The 15,062-nt window shown below is 30.0% G+C and overlaps 1 protein-coding gene across 7 annotated transcripts in view; it reads left to right on the top strand.

Annotated features, from left to right (window-relative positions):
• LOC106068995 (inositol 1,4,5-trisphosphate receptor-like) overlaps positions 1-15,062 on the top strand; it is a 132,313-nt gene that overhangs the window by 101,228 nt on the left and 16,023 nt on the right. For 6 of the 7 annotated variants that reach the window (XM_056035022.1, XM_056035023.1, XM_056035025.1 and 3 more), the window contains 15 exons: positions 358-545; positions 898-1,011; positions 1,527-1,611; positions 1,964-2,059; positions 2,603-2,707; positions 3,100-3,171; positions 4,576-4,705; positions 5,406-5,544; positions 5,896-6,054; positions 6,612-6,768; positions 6,939-7,036; positions 9,294-9,393; positions 10,077-10,127; positions 10,818-11,027; positions 14,566-14,709. In XM_056035022.1, the coding sequence (XP_055890997.1) occupies positions 358-545; positions 898-1,011; positions 1,527-1,611; positions 1,964-2,059; positions 2,603-2,707; positions 3,100-3,171; positions 4,576-4,705; positions 5,406-5,544; positions 5,896-6,054; positions 6,612-6,768; positions 6,939-7,036; positions 9,294-9,393; positions 10,077-10,127; positions 10,818-11,027; positions 14,566-14,709 (1,848 nt within the window). The remainder of the gene's footprint in view (positions 1-357; positions 546-897; positions 1,012-1,526; positions 1,612-1,963; positions 2,060-2,602; positions 2,708-3,099; positions 3,172-4,575; positions 4,706-5,405; positions 5,545-5,895; positions 6,055-6,611; positions 6,769-6,938; positions 7,037-9,293; positions 9,394-10,076; positions 10,128-10,817; positions 11,028-14,565; positions 14,710-15,062) is intronic. The other variant, XM_056035026.1, reaches the window with a different exon arrangement.

The following is a 15,062-nucleotide window of genomic DNA, read 5'->3' as shown; positions in this document are numbered from 1 at the left end:
CCTTTAGAATATGGAACATTTTAAAAAATCTAATTTTTCTTGCAATATAAATGAAACCATTAAAAAAACAAGAGATTACAGTTTACTAAGTACCTTTTGAGTATAGAACAGTTTGAAGCATGAAATAGTTTTTCTAATTAAACCATTCAAATCTATAGCTATGTATATCATATGTAAACTAATAAATTAGCGCATGATATCTAGTCAGTAATCTTGAACGTGGTTCTAAGTTATAATGTAGGAAACATTTCTATTCTCCAGTATATTAATTCAATGAGACACTCAATACAATAGACTAATGCAGAAAACATTAACTTTCACAATTTCACATTTGCTACAAATTTGATTGTTTTTCAGGGTGAAAATAAATTTATTGAGTCTCTTTGTCAAACTATTCTGCCTTCCCATGACATTCTCTGGGTTCTTAACAACTCAGCTGTTGATAGCAACTTGAAGCGTCCATTCATTAAATTCTTAATGTGGGTTTACATGAAAGCTTCAAATGGCTTGGTTGAGAGTGGAGCCTCTGATCTACAACATGACAAGTAAGCTGAAATATTGGTTAATATGCATGACTGAATGCATGATGCGTGGGACGTAATCATCTTCTTTTTTGAAGTAACGTCTGTATTATTTAAGATAAGATAGATAATGTGCTTAATGTAGAACCAGCCTAATATAAAAAATTATTTTTTATTTTAAGTGTAAACTTTAAGTTGACTAAATTTAAAGTGATCAATTATTTGACTTTATGCCTCCCTAGACTAGTTTTGTATTTGTACTCAAATCCTCTTCTATTTAGTCAGTTTAGTTGTATCCTCTGAACTGCACTGTCACTTAGCTAGGAGAGTCCTGAATAAGATTGTTATGTCATGCTTATGTCTCTGTCTTTGACAGGCTGATGTGGGACTTTATTAACACTGCAGTCTGTGATATGACTCAAGTATCTGAGTTTCTTGTTCAGTATGCAGATAAAATCTCTCAGCTACTCAAGTCACCACCAAAACCAAGGTTTGTATGTTGTTTTAAACAAAAACTTTGTTTACATTTAATGTCGTTGCAATCATAATTGTAAAAAAAACCCAGCTAAGATTCAATAGGTAGTTCCACCCCTTTCTAAAATAAATAATAGTTTCTTATAAACATATTACCTATTGATTGCATGAGTGTCATTAAAAAGTATTTGAAGTGTGTTTTTTAACAAGTTCTTGGATAAATTTTGAATGTTTATATTAAAAACCTAAATATTATGTAAATTACTTGTCAGATTTTATATATACTTGACATATACTGATATAATCAAGCTGTTGACTGCTAGTTTCAGTTTTAAGTTGTATACATTTAGAGTTGTGATTGGTGGTTCTATTATACATACATATACATATTAAAATAAATAAATATATATATATATACATGAATGGTAATGTCTTTGATTCTAAAGATTCAAGATGAGGGCAGTGTTTCAAATGACTTTGTATATTTTGTCTTATCTCTAATTTGATTCAAGTAAATTTCTGTTTTACCAGTCAAGTGGCAGAAAACCATGAGACAAAGTCAGTCATGCATAGCAAACTCTTCTTCATATTGGATGGAGTTTTACCATTTTTACATGTAAGTGAATTGTAGGATTTGTCATTTTGTCAAAATTCTAGTAATTTAGGCATATTCAGCTTTACATGTAAGTGAATCGTAGGATTTGTCATTTTGTCAAAATTCTAGTAATTTAGGCATAATCGGCTATTTGTAAAGATTATTTAGCCTTGCAAGCCTAAAGCCAGAGGTAGACTTTTTTTTTCCTCTTGCTAACTTGCTAACATTTATATTATCTTTATATCATAGTTCTAAATGTAAACAAAACTATTAAGTTTGAGAGATTAAGTTAGTGGGGGGGGGGTGAACAAGTTTGACCTGTAAGCCTGTCATGAAACATTAGAACATAGCAATTTGTTGTTTCTGTTGGCAGTTGTTTTATACAGTGCTGTACAACAGTGAGTCCATTGATCATCACATTTATGCTGAGGAAGTGAAAACTACTGACAATGTGGCTAATGCACTGAGGGTAAGTCACTATTCTCACACATCTTAGGAGGAAGGTTAAAATGTAACAGAGCTCTTAACAAAATTTAACTTAATATTTGTAAAAAATATGAATGAATGGCTTCTATGTAAATTACCAAATTCTATTTAAGGGTAGATTCTGGGACAAAAACATTTTTTTTTAATTTCTAATTTGCAAATTATACTTTACAGTTCTAATGTACCAGTAGGTTAAAATTTGAACGGAGGCACTAGCCAAGTAATAAAGTGCTTGGGTCCTGGGTTTGAATCCTGGTGAAGACTAGAATTTTTTATTTGAGGATCTTTAGGGCACCTCTGAGTCCACCCAGCTCTAATTGGTACCTGATATTAGTTGGTGAAAAGTAAAGGCGGTTGGTTGTTGTGTTAGCCACCTGACACCCTTGTTAATCATGAGCCATAGAAACAGATGACCTTTACATCATCTGCCACATAGTTTGCAAGGTCTGAAAGGGAAACTAAAATTTGAACATCTTTGAATAAATGATTATTTTTTCTTAACTTTTTTTTTTTCAACAAATCTCAGGGACTATTCTCTCATCTGGGCTCTTACTTAACATCACCAACACATCTGAAAAATGCACTGACCTGTCTCACAACAGTATTATCTCTGACGCCATCTCATAAAGCTGTAAGTATTTCACTCAAATATATGTTTGCATTCAATTTAGCAGTCTTTATGGAAAATAATAAATTATAGTTCCAAGACTAGAGCTTTAATATTGTAAGGTATAGGTGATATTTCCTCAAAAATTCAAATAACTAATTTTAATTTCAGTAAATTTATAATTTACCATAATTGAATAAATGCTCTTTAAGTTAAAATGTGTTGGTTTTTTTCACCTTCATAACCCAATTTCTGTAATGTTTTAATATATTGATATTATAAATGTATCTTAACAGTATAATTAATTGCATGTTTCAGAGGTAATCAATTGACTATTTTAAAATAATTCATAAATGAAAAATTGATAATAAATGTGGTCAAATATGTTAAGTTTATTTACTTTCATTGTTTGTCAGCAACTGTTAGACGTAATGACGAAATTGACTTCAGGCATGACTCTTTCTGACACTACAGCAGCAGTTAAGAAGGTACACTGATAATTGTATTCCCTGTACTCATAGTCATCAGATAGTTTTAAATAATTATGATTTTAATAATAATAATCTTTATTATTCATAAGAAAATTTGACTTACAATTTGTGCATTACACAAAAAACATAAAACATTATAACTATAAAAAACACAATATACATTCACACTAGACTCACTCAAAATTTACATGTGAAATGTTTATATCAGACTAGTCAACCGACGGCGTAGCATACGCCGCTATTTTGCAGGGTCAGCCTTAAGGCACCGCAACCTATGCAACCGCAGTGGGCCTGCACTGTCACAGGCCCCACGCTAATCCTAGGTGTAAATTATTAAATTAAACAATTTTATAACTTATAACAGATTTTCCGTGGCCTCCTGATTTACCAGGAGCTCCTGGAAATCTGAAATTGCATAATATACGGAAAAGTCCTGGGAAAAAGCTGGAAAGTATTAAAATCTTTTGAAAACTCATACAAATCTCCTGAAATATATAGACAAAAATTGTCATTTTGGGGTGTCATTCAATATGGAAAATGCCAATCCTTTGCATGCTAATAAAAACGGCATTATGCAATACCCGTAATTGTGGAATCTAGTGAAAGAAGCTTCTCGCGCCTCAGACTAATGATGGATTACTTGAGGTCAACTATTCTCATAGATAGATTGAAACATTTGATAATTCTTGCTATTGAGCGTGATCTATGTAGGAAACAGAATTTTTATGATATGCTGTACGTATGACTTCTCTAAAATCAAGGCTTGTAAAGTAATTCTGGACGTAGTAAAGAATGAATAAAATGCAAAGATGAATTTATTTTCTAATACAAACTCTTAAATTTTACTCATTATCCGTATCCCTACCCAAACTGGGCCCTGCAAAATCCATTTCGCATTGGGCCCCACTGGTTAAGTCCGGCCCTGCTATTTAGTGACGTGTGAATACTACTTGTTTCCCACCTCTAAAATTACATGGGGTAACTCTAGTCCATCCGACTTGCAGAAATAAAAGAGTGATCTTTCCATTACTTGGTGTCCAAACTCTTGAGCCATGAAGAGAATTATATATATAATTCTCTTCATAGTTGAATTGTATTTAATGATTTGATTGCCAGTGGAACAAAAAGAGTTTTTGTGTCTTTTTGTTGTTTGTTATATTAGTGAATTAGAAAAACAAACAGAAATAAATAAATTCCTTTTTTTTTATCAGCATATATTTAAAGACTTCCGGATTTCTATATTCTAGATTAAGAAAATCTTAACTTCTTGCATATTATTTCTTTGTCATGAGACTGGCGCATTAAATTGTACTGTTATACTTTCTAAAAGAGAGCTTTAATAATAGTTTTTTTTTTTGTATTTTAAAGAAGTAATATATTTAATACATATTTTGTTCTCAGGGCAATATGGAGTACTATGCATCAGAATTGGGATTAAATGCTAAGTTCCATTGTTTTACGAGTAATTGTACCAAGATTCACACTGGTCACAACACAGTGCAGGCTCAGCTTAAGATCAAGTCTAAAAGAGGTATGTGTACTTACAACTCTTAATATAACATATCCCTTTCAAACACCAGAGCCAATAAATTTCATTTTTAAAGCAGCAAAAAAAAAGATATATATATTTTCACTGTAGTTATCAATCCATGTTTGATTATAAACCAAGTAAAATGGCATTATTACCAAATGTTTAACAGATTAAAATATTTTAGAAATCATTTCAACTTCAAAAAAAGATCTTGTCTACTGTTTTCACAAGAGGGGTCTGCAACAAAATGTCTCTGCTAATGTGATTCTTCTTGACTTTCTGATATTAGAATGGCTGTTGTTCTCCCAACTGTTGTACTTTATGTTGACAACTTAAAGGTCCATGGCCAGAGGTCTTACTTCGAACAAAGATGATCTTATGATGATCATGCTCATTACAGAATTATGTGTGCTATATTTAACTTGAATGTTCTTACATAAAAGTATTGACCAATTATGACTTAATTTGATCTGTGACTTTTTTTTTACTAGAATATACAATATCAGCCTGTCTCATTTTTTTTTCTTCTTAGACCTTTTTTCAACTTGCGCTCTTCTTACTATGAAAAAATGAGATATGAAGCTCAGAATGTAGTAAAACACCTCGCACTGGGAAAGCTTTCATTGTTCCATCAGAACCCATTGGTAGATGGAGGGGAAACATTCTGTCTTTCCAATACATACTTTATTGTTTATTTCAGAGTACATTGTGGCTGGAAGCAATGAAGAACTCCCACTTGGTGAAGAGTTTCAGAAGCTTATTCGATGCTTCATTGACCCAAATGAGAAAAAGTTGGTCAAAAAGTATTCCAGAGCTCAAATACTTTTAGAACAAATGGCGTAAGTTGAAACAATATACTCTTGTACAAGAATCTGTTGGTCTAAACCACTGATTACCCCCACTTGGGTCATCACCCTACACATTTATTTTATATTTTTATTTAATAAGCTTTATAATATCTGAAATTCTGAATGGTTGGTAATGCTTTTAAATTATTTATGAGTACAGCTGTTACCATTATAGGAATTTTATCTTTTAGTATTATCCATTGAAAATAAGGATATTTATATTTAGTGTTTAAATATAAAGGCTTTTTATAATTTCTAGAAATTAATTTTAAACATGAAGACCCCTAAAGATTGCAATAAAATGAATGCAAACATTATGATTTGTGGTTGTGATGATTTCAGGATATCTGCAGTACAAAGTAAACAACCTCGTCCTGATCAACCAACCAGTGAGCAGTTAGATGTCAGATGTCTTCAGATACTTCGTGCATTAATCCACAATGAGGAGAGAAAACTTCCAGAGGACTGGGCATCACGCACATCTGAATCCAAAATTAAAAAGTAAGTAATGTAATTGCTTAAGATAGGATCTTATAGTGCGAATACTAGCTATAACTGTGGCTATAAGTTGAGTATATTTGGATACTAATGGAAGGGAGAATAAAGGTGCACATTTAAAATAATCCTCTCAAGCATGCACTCCATTTGTCCTTGATGGTGATCACTATGGTTTGAAACAAGCAAACCTTATCAAGAGATTTTTATGTTAAGACTGCAGTTTTAAACTTATGTTGTAGCTTATCTTGCTTTTATATGAATTAGGTTACTATAAAACACTAATGTTTTATTTTTAATAATAAGGAAGAAAAGAATCATAAAATATTAAATACATTGATACCAAACAAAATAAAAATTCTATAAAACTTTGAAACTTGTTATTGAAATTATTTTTTATGAATCAAATAGTTTCATACACTACTAGTGATGGCTTGTCTCTGCGTATGAAAATGACAGAGGAGTGCAATGAAAAAATAAATATGTTGCATAGATGAATACGAAGATTGGTATCCTGTTTTACTCAGTAAATACTTAAATATCTTGTTTGAATTACTTTCCAGGCAGATCAATAGGATCAAAGAGGTCCAGAATGCTATTAATAGCCATAATGTCATCAATAAAGTCTTACCCCATTTATCCAGACGCAATGATAACATAGTGAGAGAAGTGCTGGCATTTATCTGCATTATGTTGTTCAATGCCAACAGGGATGTTCAAGTAAGGAGTGATGTTTCTACATCTATTAGATATTTCTGACCTTAATGGCAAACTAAACTTTGACCTTTCTAGATGGTAAATGTATGTTTTTAAACACATCATTTGTAGGCTATTTGCTTAAAAGTTGTTGTTTTTTTGTTTTTTTTATAACATTCCTGATATCTGTTTAGAAATCCATGCTGGACTACTTTCTTTCAACAAGAGAAGAAGTATTTTTCATGGCAGTCAGAGACAGGATGCAAGTTTCAACAAACGCCATTAAAGAAAAGTGAGTTCACTTCCTAACATTTTAGGGCAAAATTCTATTTTGTTGTAACATTTCTACTTGTGGTTGGCAAGCAAGTTTTTCATAGCAAATGCTGTGCATTGTCTTTATGTTTATTGATAAATATTGTGGTTTGCACTGTGAATTGCCAATTGTTAGTAAACCAGGGAATATTTTTTTTTTAATATGTGCTTCACATGTGTGCAGAGATACAAAAATGTTTTCTTAATATTGCAGTTGACATTTTAGATATCGATATATTGTTGACAATTTTATATAGCTATTTTATTAAACATGGATTCGCCCATTTAGAAATCTGATTTTGAAGAAAAGCAGACAGACCAAGGCAGGGTAATCTAGCACGAATATATTTTTTTGTGTGGTTGTATATTGTTTTAAGCTTCTCCAGTAGAGTAGGTCTTCAAAAATATTTGAATGAGATTTGTAGTGACTATAGCAATTTTTTTTTTATTTGTGGAATCCATTTATCATACCAATAATTAGAAAACCGTTTGGTAATATATGCTGTATATAAATATTATAACATTCTTTCAAACTATTTATAAATCATATTTGTTGACGTTGTTTTCAATTGTATTTGCATATCAAGCAGATAAGTGTGAGCATGTAGAGTTTGTGAACATTGTTTCAACATAGATATATAATGTAAATATTGGTGTATTATAGAGTGACTTGGGTCTCAGGAATTCTAAATGCATAGCTACGTAAATAAACCCTTGACATTATGTGTTTTTTAATGTTATTTCATTTTCAGTTTAAATAAATTACTCTTTGTTGTAAATCAATATTTATATACTGATCAATAAACCATCAAGGAATTCAGATGCAGAACTTTATTAATTTACACATAAAAACTTTGCTGTGAACAAATACTTTAGTATTTTGTTGTAGTGAAATACCTGAAATAGTCAGAGAATACTTTTGACCCACTTATTTAGCTTTTCTTTCTTTCTACATTCAAGTTTTTCAGTTTTATTGTTTCCATTTACTTTTTTTCTCTCTTTAATGAGAAATGTAAATTTAAAAGCTGCAGTGTTTAGCTTGTTCAGGTTAGTGTGCTCAATTTTCATTCCCAAATGCCCTCACAGTACACAAGATCAAGTAGGTAGTAGCTGTAAAGGACTTGCTTCTGGCAAAGTCTCAAAAAAAAAATTTAGATATAAAAATTGACATTATAATTGACTAAATCACACAGTATAAAAGTAATGCTGTAAGTTGTCTTAATCTTTGTCCATTTCCAAAGTAGACTCCATGTCTTTCTGTAATAAATAAAGATTCTCTCTCCTCTAGGTTAAGATAGCACATAGTTCATCCTGGGTATTATTTTTCTAGGTTTGTCACTGCCCTACACAAAATTCCTTAAATCCGGTTTAACATTTTGTTTTCTTGTATGTGTATGTTTTTATTCGTGCTCATAGTGTGAGGCCAGTGTTTTTTTTGCTTTCTACAGTCTAGCCTATATTAATGTGTCACTCAGGCTGTGTACTTTAGTTTGCACTTTCTGTTCATTTGTTGTCTTTTTAGTGTCACATTTGTTTCATTACATTCATTAGTTTATGGAGTTTAAGTCAACCCTGCTCTCTATACAAAACCTTGGGAACTAGGTTATGTATTCTAATGATATATTTTTTAAAAATCGTTTTTTATGATTTTCAATACCACCCCATAATTTTTAAATAAATGGATTATTTGTTCTTAAAAAAAAAAAAAAAAAAAACTCTTTTTTTCTAGAGGATATAAAAATTTTAATTTCAATAAATAGTTAGGGACAATAGCCTATTTTAATAATCATACTGCAGCTGTTTGTATTTGACATCACTTGTAAATTGATGACTTACAGTAGTGTAGTTACTTCACTGTAATTCTTACAAGTTATGCAATCATTGACTTGTGTAGCCACTGCACATAAAGCTCATACAAGTTGTGTAATAAATGCACTATCTTTTGATTGAACATATTCATTCCTTATCTTCAACTCTACTATAATGTTCCTGAGCTGTATTAATTAGTTATAGATGACAACACACGAAGTAAACAGTAGTATTGAGCTAATTTCTTCAATTTTATTTATTCTATATTTGTAAAAACTTAACAGTCCTTTTAATAGGTTGTGAATTTTTTTGTTCTTACAATTGATAGTGCTGAATATCAAATATTGCATCATTATTCTAAGTTGGACTCTTCTAGTTTAATGACTTCGATAGCAGCACTGGTACAACTTATGTTTGTCTATTTCTAGGCGCAGTCTCCTGGCTCAGCATGAAGCTCGAAAGAAAGAGACATTAAGAAGCTACAGTTTTTCTAGAACCTCAATGACCATCGAAAAGAAAGCCCTTCAGGTAACAAATGCAATTTATTAATTGAACAAATCTTTAACCTTTGGAAAGGGGTGAGGCGGGCAAAAAAGGGTTTGCACAAGTTTGATATCGAGTTAGTGATCAATAAAATTGTAAGCCCCTTAGCTAAGCAATCCCTATGTTGTGGGTTCAACATTAATAATGTTAGGGCACAATTAGGAATGTGGTGGGAAATGTTGTTTCATAAAAAGGGAAAGTTTTGACCTTGACAATGATGCGACGAATTAAAAAACAAGACTAGGATTTATGAAGTAAACACAGAAGACTTTTGGCAGCCATAGAGTAAGGTCGGCTTTAGTAACTGAAGTAGAGATTTAGTTTGACAACATGATGGTGCCCTTCATTAATATTAAACTTCTTGTTTGACATTCACTATCAGCGTTGACTAACTTGTATTGCTGGCCTTTCGACTGTGTTATTTGATTTTGTTATTTGTCTGTTACCTTACCATTTGACTTATCTGCATAAGTCAGTGCAGAAGCGCCTAACAATAATTACAATGATTTCACCAGCAGAACTTCTTAACAAATAATCAGGCTACAATCAAAAACTAAAAAGTGATAGTATTCAGATTCTTACACAAACATTTTTTAAATATTTTTCTTAAATTGTACTTCTTATGACCAATACAAAAAAGTAATCTCTGAATTGTTTTATGTCTTCAGGAAATTCAGTTGTTTGAGCAAAGAATGAAAACAGAAAGATTAGCCGGCTGGGTAAGTAGGCTACTTATAGTCTTATAGTTATACTTTGACTTTTTCTGACTTTTTTCTCACTTGGAAATTTTTTTTTGTCAGTTATTTACTCAATGCGTAATGAAACTTTAAAAAAAACTTTGAAACAATCATGTATTTATAGTAACTTCTAAACTTGGGAGTAATCAAATTTATAAGCAGCTGCTTTTATTTCTATTTCTGTATCTTTTTTTCTTGCTTTTAAAACTATAAACTGAACAAAGATCAATTTCTTTAACAATTTATATTTTAATTGATGATGATAGGTTGAAAATATAAAGATACTCAACAAAATTTTAAAATATCATTAAAAATCCTTTAAGCAAAAATTTCTGACATTTTGATTTTTTTTTTATCAAGAAAACTTTCATAAAATGTTTACATAAAATATTTTTTTACCATAATAAGAAGCTTAGTTAAGTCTCTTTTAGTTGGGAAACAATGAAATCATATGTGCTACTGTCAAATAATAATAAACTTCTATATTAATCAACAAATTATTTTATATGCTTATGATTTTAGTTTGATCATTCCTTATAATCCTAGACTAGTCTGTTATTGCCTGTTCATTCTTTGTCAAGTTCTTTTGTTTGCTTTGTTTTTTTTTTAATGGCTATTTAAACAGCCCATTATTTACAACTGTATCTTTATATTAATCACTGGTAACACTAGAGGGCACTAGCAAGGGCCAATAACAAACAGCCATTGCAGAAGCGGAGATTTTCATTTCGAAGACAATCTAAGGCGGTGAAACCCAGAAAGGGTAAATCTTTGGACGCTGCCGGCATTAAAAAGAGCTCCAATGGCATCCCTAATGACAGCGAGGCCTTAATCAGTGATGCCAAAGAAATAGAAATGAAAGAGTTAATGATGAACCCAGAGGTAAGATGCTCCTCCAAGACGGGCATGCTTCACAGTCGCACTCACCAATCTGCTTGCAACTGACATGTGACCTGCATGTTCTATATCTTGCAAATATACTTAGAAACATTTTAATGCAATTGTTTGTTTATTTTTTTTTTGCTATGTGTAGATTAATAAAATAAAAAAACAGAATAGATATAGAATGTTGTACTCTTAACAAGGGATTACGGATGTATGCACATTATATGATTCTTATTTATTTTTTCATGAAAAAGAATACAGCTATACACTCTAAAACTCATTAAAATTAGACTGAACAAGTTGAATAATTTCAATTGAACAAAAAACCTTTTCTTACATAGTATTATGATTTCTAAACAATATCTTATCACCTGAATTTATGTTTTGTATTTTGTTTTCATTGGACTAGTTGGTCTATTGAAACCAGAGTTTAGATTTACTCTAGACAAACTGTTTGTACTAGGTACATAGAGTCACACAGTGTTGTTTTTTTTTCTCTGCATTAGATGTCAACAACTCAGCTCAATTCAATTTGACATTTTTGCTTGAATAGAAATATATTTACAATTCTTTTAATGAATCATAATTATCTTCTTTCAGTAAACGTTTTAAATATTTAATTTAATGTTAGTCAGAAATACAAATAGTAATTTGCTTAAAACATAACTTTGAAATAAAGAGATCTAATGTTAATTAAATTCAAGCTTTGTTTTTAGAACTATAACCTAAATTTAAGGTGAAAATGTCTACACAAAATTTTTAATTGAAAATGTGAAAAGTAACTCTCTAGATTAATTCACACAAATCTGATTGGTTTCAATAAAGGTAATAATGATTCATTTGAAAAATGAAGAAGAAAATACTTGATTTTTAATAGTACTATTCCTGTGTCTCTCATTCAGAGAATTGAAAAAACAATTTTTGTTCTCTGTTTGTGCAAATTCTGGTAAAAACTTTTTTCTCTGTTTTAAAAACATTTTAACATTGAAATTTTTATTTCCAGTTCATTTTAATTTCATTTTAATATGCAAGACACATGATTTTTCTTAACAGATGAATTTAATATTTGTTGTTTCTTTGTTGTTGTTTTTTTTGTTTACATTTTTTTCTCAACATTAAACTCAAATTTAGAAAATGCATCGTCATCGAGATCTACAGATTTGAATCTTTCAAAACAAAAATTTTTAGCTCTTGAGTTTTTAGACTATCATGGTCCTGAGTCAAATAGATAAAGATTAAAATTCATATCAATCATCTGGGCTGTATTTGTAGTGGTCTGAAAGGAAGGAGCCCCATTTGAGTCAATGACTCAAAAGCAAAACAATTTATTTTAAAAAGGCAAAATAGGCTAATGACTGCAGTTTCTTTTCATTTTTGTCTGTATTTAATCTAGGAGAAACCTGAACCATTTTGTGACTTAATTATAAATAGTTATGAATAGATAATTTATATTAATTTGTGTTCTGACTACATGAATGCATCTTTTATTTTCACGTCTGGTACTTTTAACAATTATTGATCAATCTTCTCTACATAATAAGTTACATGTACATTACATAACATCTAATTAGGAATGTGATAATGATTCATTCATCTCATCAAACCCATGAAAATAGGGCTGTTAGTTTTAATTGTATTTTCTTCCTCTTCCTCAAAGCCTTTACAGGTTTCTTTGTCTAAAATCGAAATTTTATGTTTAAAGTTCTTCCACTTTTTCTAAAGGCTGTTTCATAAATTTGAGATTCAATGTGAATAAAATACAAAATCTACTGGAACCATTTTGATTACATCTTACCATATGATGGATTATTAATAAAGGCTTAAAGATTTCTTTTTGAGGAGCGACTTATTGTTGCAATTAAGACTAAGACTTGCTTTATTGATCCTTATGGAAATTTGTTGTGATTACAAGGACTCTTTTCTCATATAAAGACAACACAACGAAAACATACATATAAATAGAAGACACAATATAAAGAGTTCATTCAGCAAATACACACAGGCATCTTGGTTCTTTTCATGTTTCCTTTCTTTTTATTAATCAACGATGTAAACAAAACATTCTTGTTGAGACTTTAATTTTTTTCCAATGCATAACATTGTGACTCATCAATTTTTAAAAAGAAAAAATCAGATACCATTTTTTCTCTGAAAAAGAAAATTTATAGACTATAAAAATATCCCACTTAAAGCTAAACATTTCTATTCTGTTTGTAGAATTATCAACAAAATAGTTTTTCTTCTATTTTTAGTTATGCTTTGTCATAGTTTCATGCTCTCTGGCATGAAATTGAGTTTTTGTTAGCTAGAGGAAAAAATTTAATATTTTATAAATATCTTTTCTTTTTTTATTGATTACATCTATTGAATATTTCTAGTTTATTGGCTGTGGGTCTTGAATACAGGTCCTCTCTCTAATTTCTTCTCCCCTGCAGATGTAGTCAATACTTTTTAGATCCTAGTCATAAAAGAAAGCATATTCTTTTAATTTTTGTTTTCAAAAATATTTTTTGTTATCTTAATGAGTACATTTTGTTTCTTGACGTTAAAGTATCTCAAGTAATTTTACTTTTATAGGTAAAGGTAAATATTTTTTGATTGCTCATATTTTATGTTTCATAAAATGAGTTTATGGGGGGATAAAAAGGTTGGCTGCTTTGTAGGATGTGAATCTCTTCTCTATTACTTTTCACTAAGATAAGTATCTTGTTACACATTTCAGAGCAGATAGTCAACCCTGTCCTTTTGTTTCTCTATTTTCATTTATTCCTGACAAGCAAGACTTAATTGTTAAATTGGCTAAATTGCTAAAAATATTTTTTTCTTTTCTTATCAAGTACTTGTTCAATTTCAAAATAGCTGCTCCATTGCCTTGCTTTTTCTTTGTTTTTTTGTTTGTTTTGTTTTTGTTTTTTTATTTATTTTATCTTATTATTAAAATTTTAATTACTACTTTTTCAAAACTTTTTTTTTTTCTTCTTATATTTGTATGTTTAAAACTCCCAGCTAATTTTATTGTTTTGTTAATCATGCATGGTTTAATGAAGAAAAGTTAGTACCTGTGCTTAATATATTAAAGTCAGTATTGAAAAAGTATAGATAAAAATATTTATGTCATTGCTAAATCTGTCTAGTATATTAATTCACTCTATAAATTCTCATACAATTTATCTATACATTTACAAGTTTATATACAAAGATACAACTTTATATACAAAGAATCATAATAACTATGTACAACTCATCATAAATAATAGAAATATTCACATATTTACATCAAAGTAGTAGAACATTATAAGCATGCATGTATTTTAGATGTTATTATATTTCCTTTGTAATTTGTTTATTAAGTTTATAGAGTTAATTGTAATTATACTACTTTTTTTAAATTTCTTAAATTTGATCTTAATATCAAAGAATATAATTGTATGTAAGAATATGTAAACAAAAGAAAAAAAAAAGGTTGGTCACAACATATCATTGTTAACTTTGCATTTTGAATCTTAAATAGTTGTGGCAATTTGATTTATTTCAGGATTTGCAACATATGTCTGTGTCACTGACTGAGGCACTAGATGAAGGGGTGAAGGACATGTTGGAGTACAAAGATGATGGTTATATTGAGCTTGTCTTAAAACTCCTGGCCAGAATTTGTGATGGTCAGCATACAGGCCTTCAGGTAATTGCTTTCTCTCTAGGATATTTTCTTGTAAAAATCTCATGTTGAAACTGTGAGTCTGTCAACAGAGCACTTTCAAGCTGTAAAAAAAATCCTAGTGATTTTAACACATTAAATGAAAAGTTTAAATGATAAAAAAAATTTTTAAAAATTCTCATTTTATGTTATTTTGTACCCACTTTCTATCACTTCACTAGTTGCGGACTTGCATTAAACCTTTCTTAGAAATATTTCTACTGAAATTAATTTTTCATAGTTACACTCTGTGATGATTATTTCACCACATGAATGTGAGACAATGCATAGCATGATGATTTTATATAATGCTTGCTCCAATGGTTTAAGTTCTTAAA

Source organism: Biomphalaria glabrata, chromosome 7 (assembly GCF_947242115.1).
Source record: "Biomphalaria glabrata chromosome 7, xgBioGlab47.1, whole genome shotgun sequence".
NCBI classification, from domain to species: Eukaryota; Metazoa; Mollusca; class Gastropoda; family Planorbidae; genus Biomphalaria; species Biomphalaria glabrata.
Note: the sequence above shows the minus strand (reverse complement) of the source record. Positions and strands in the feature narration are given on the sequence as shown.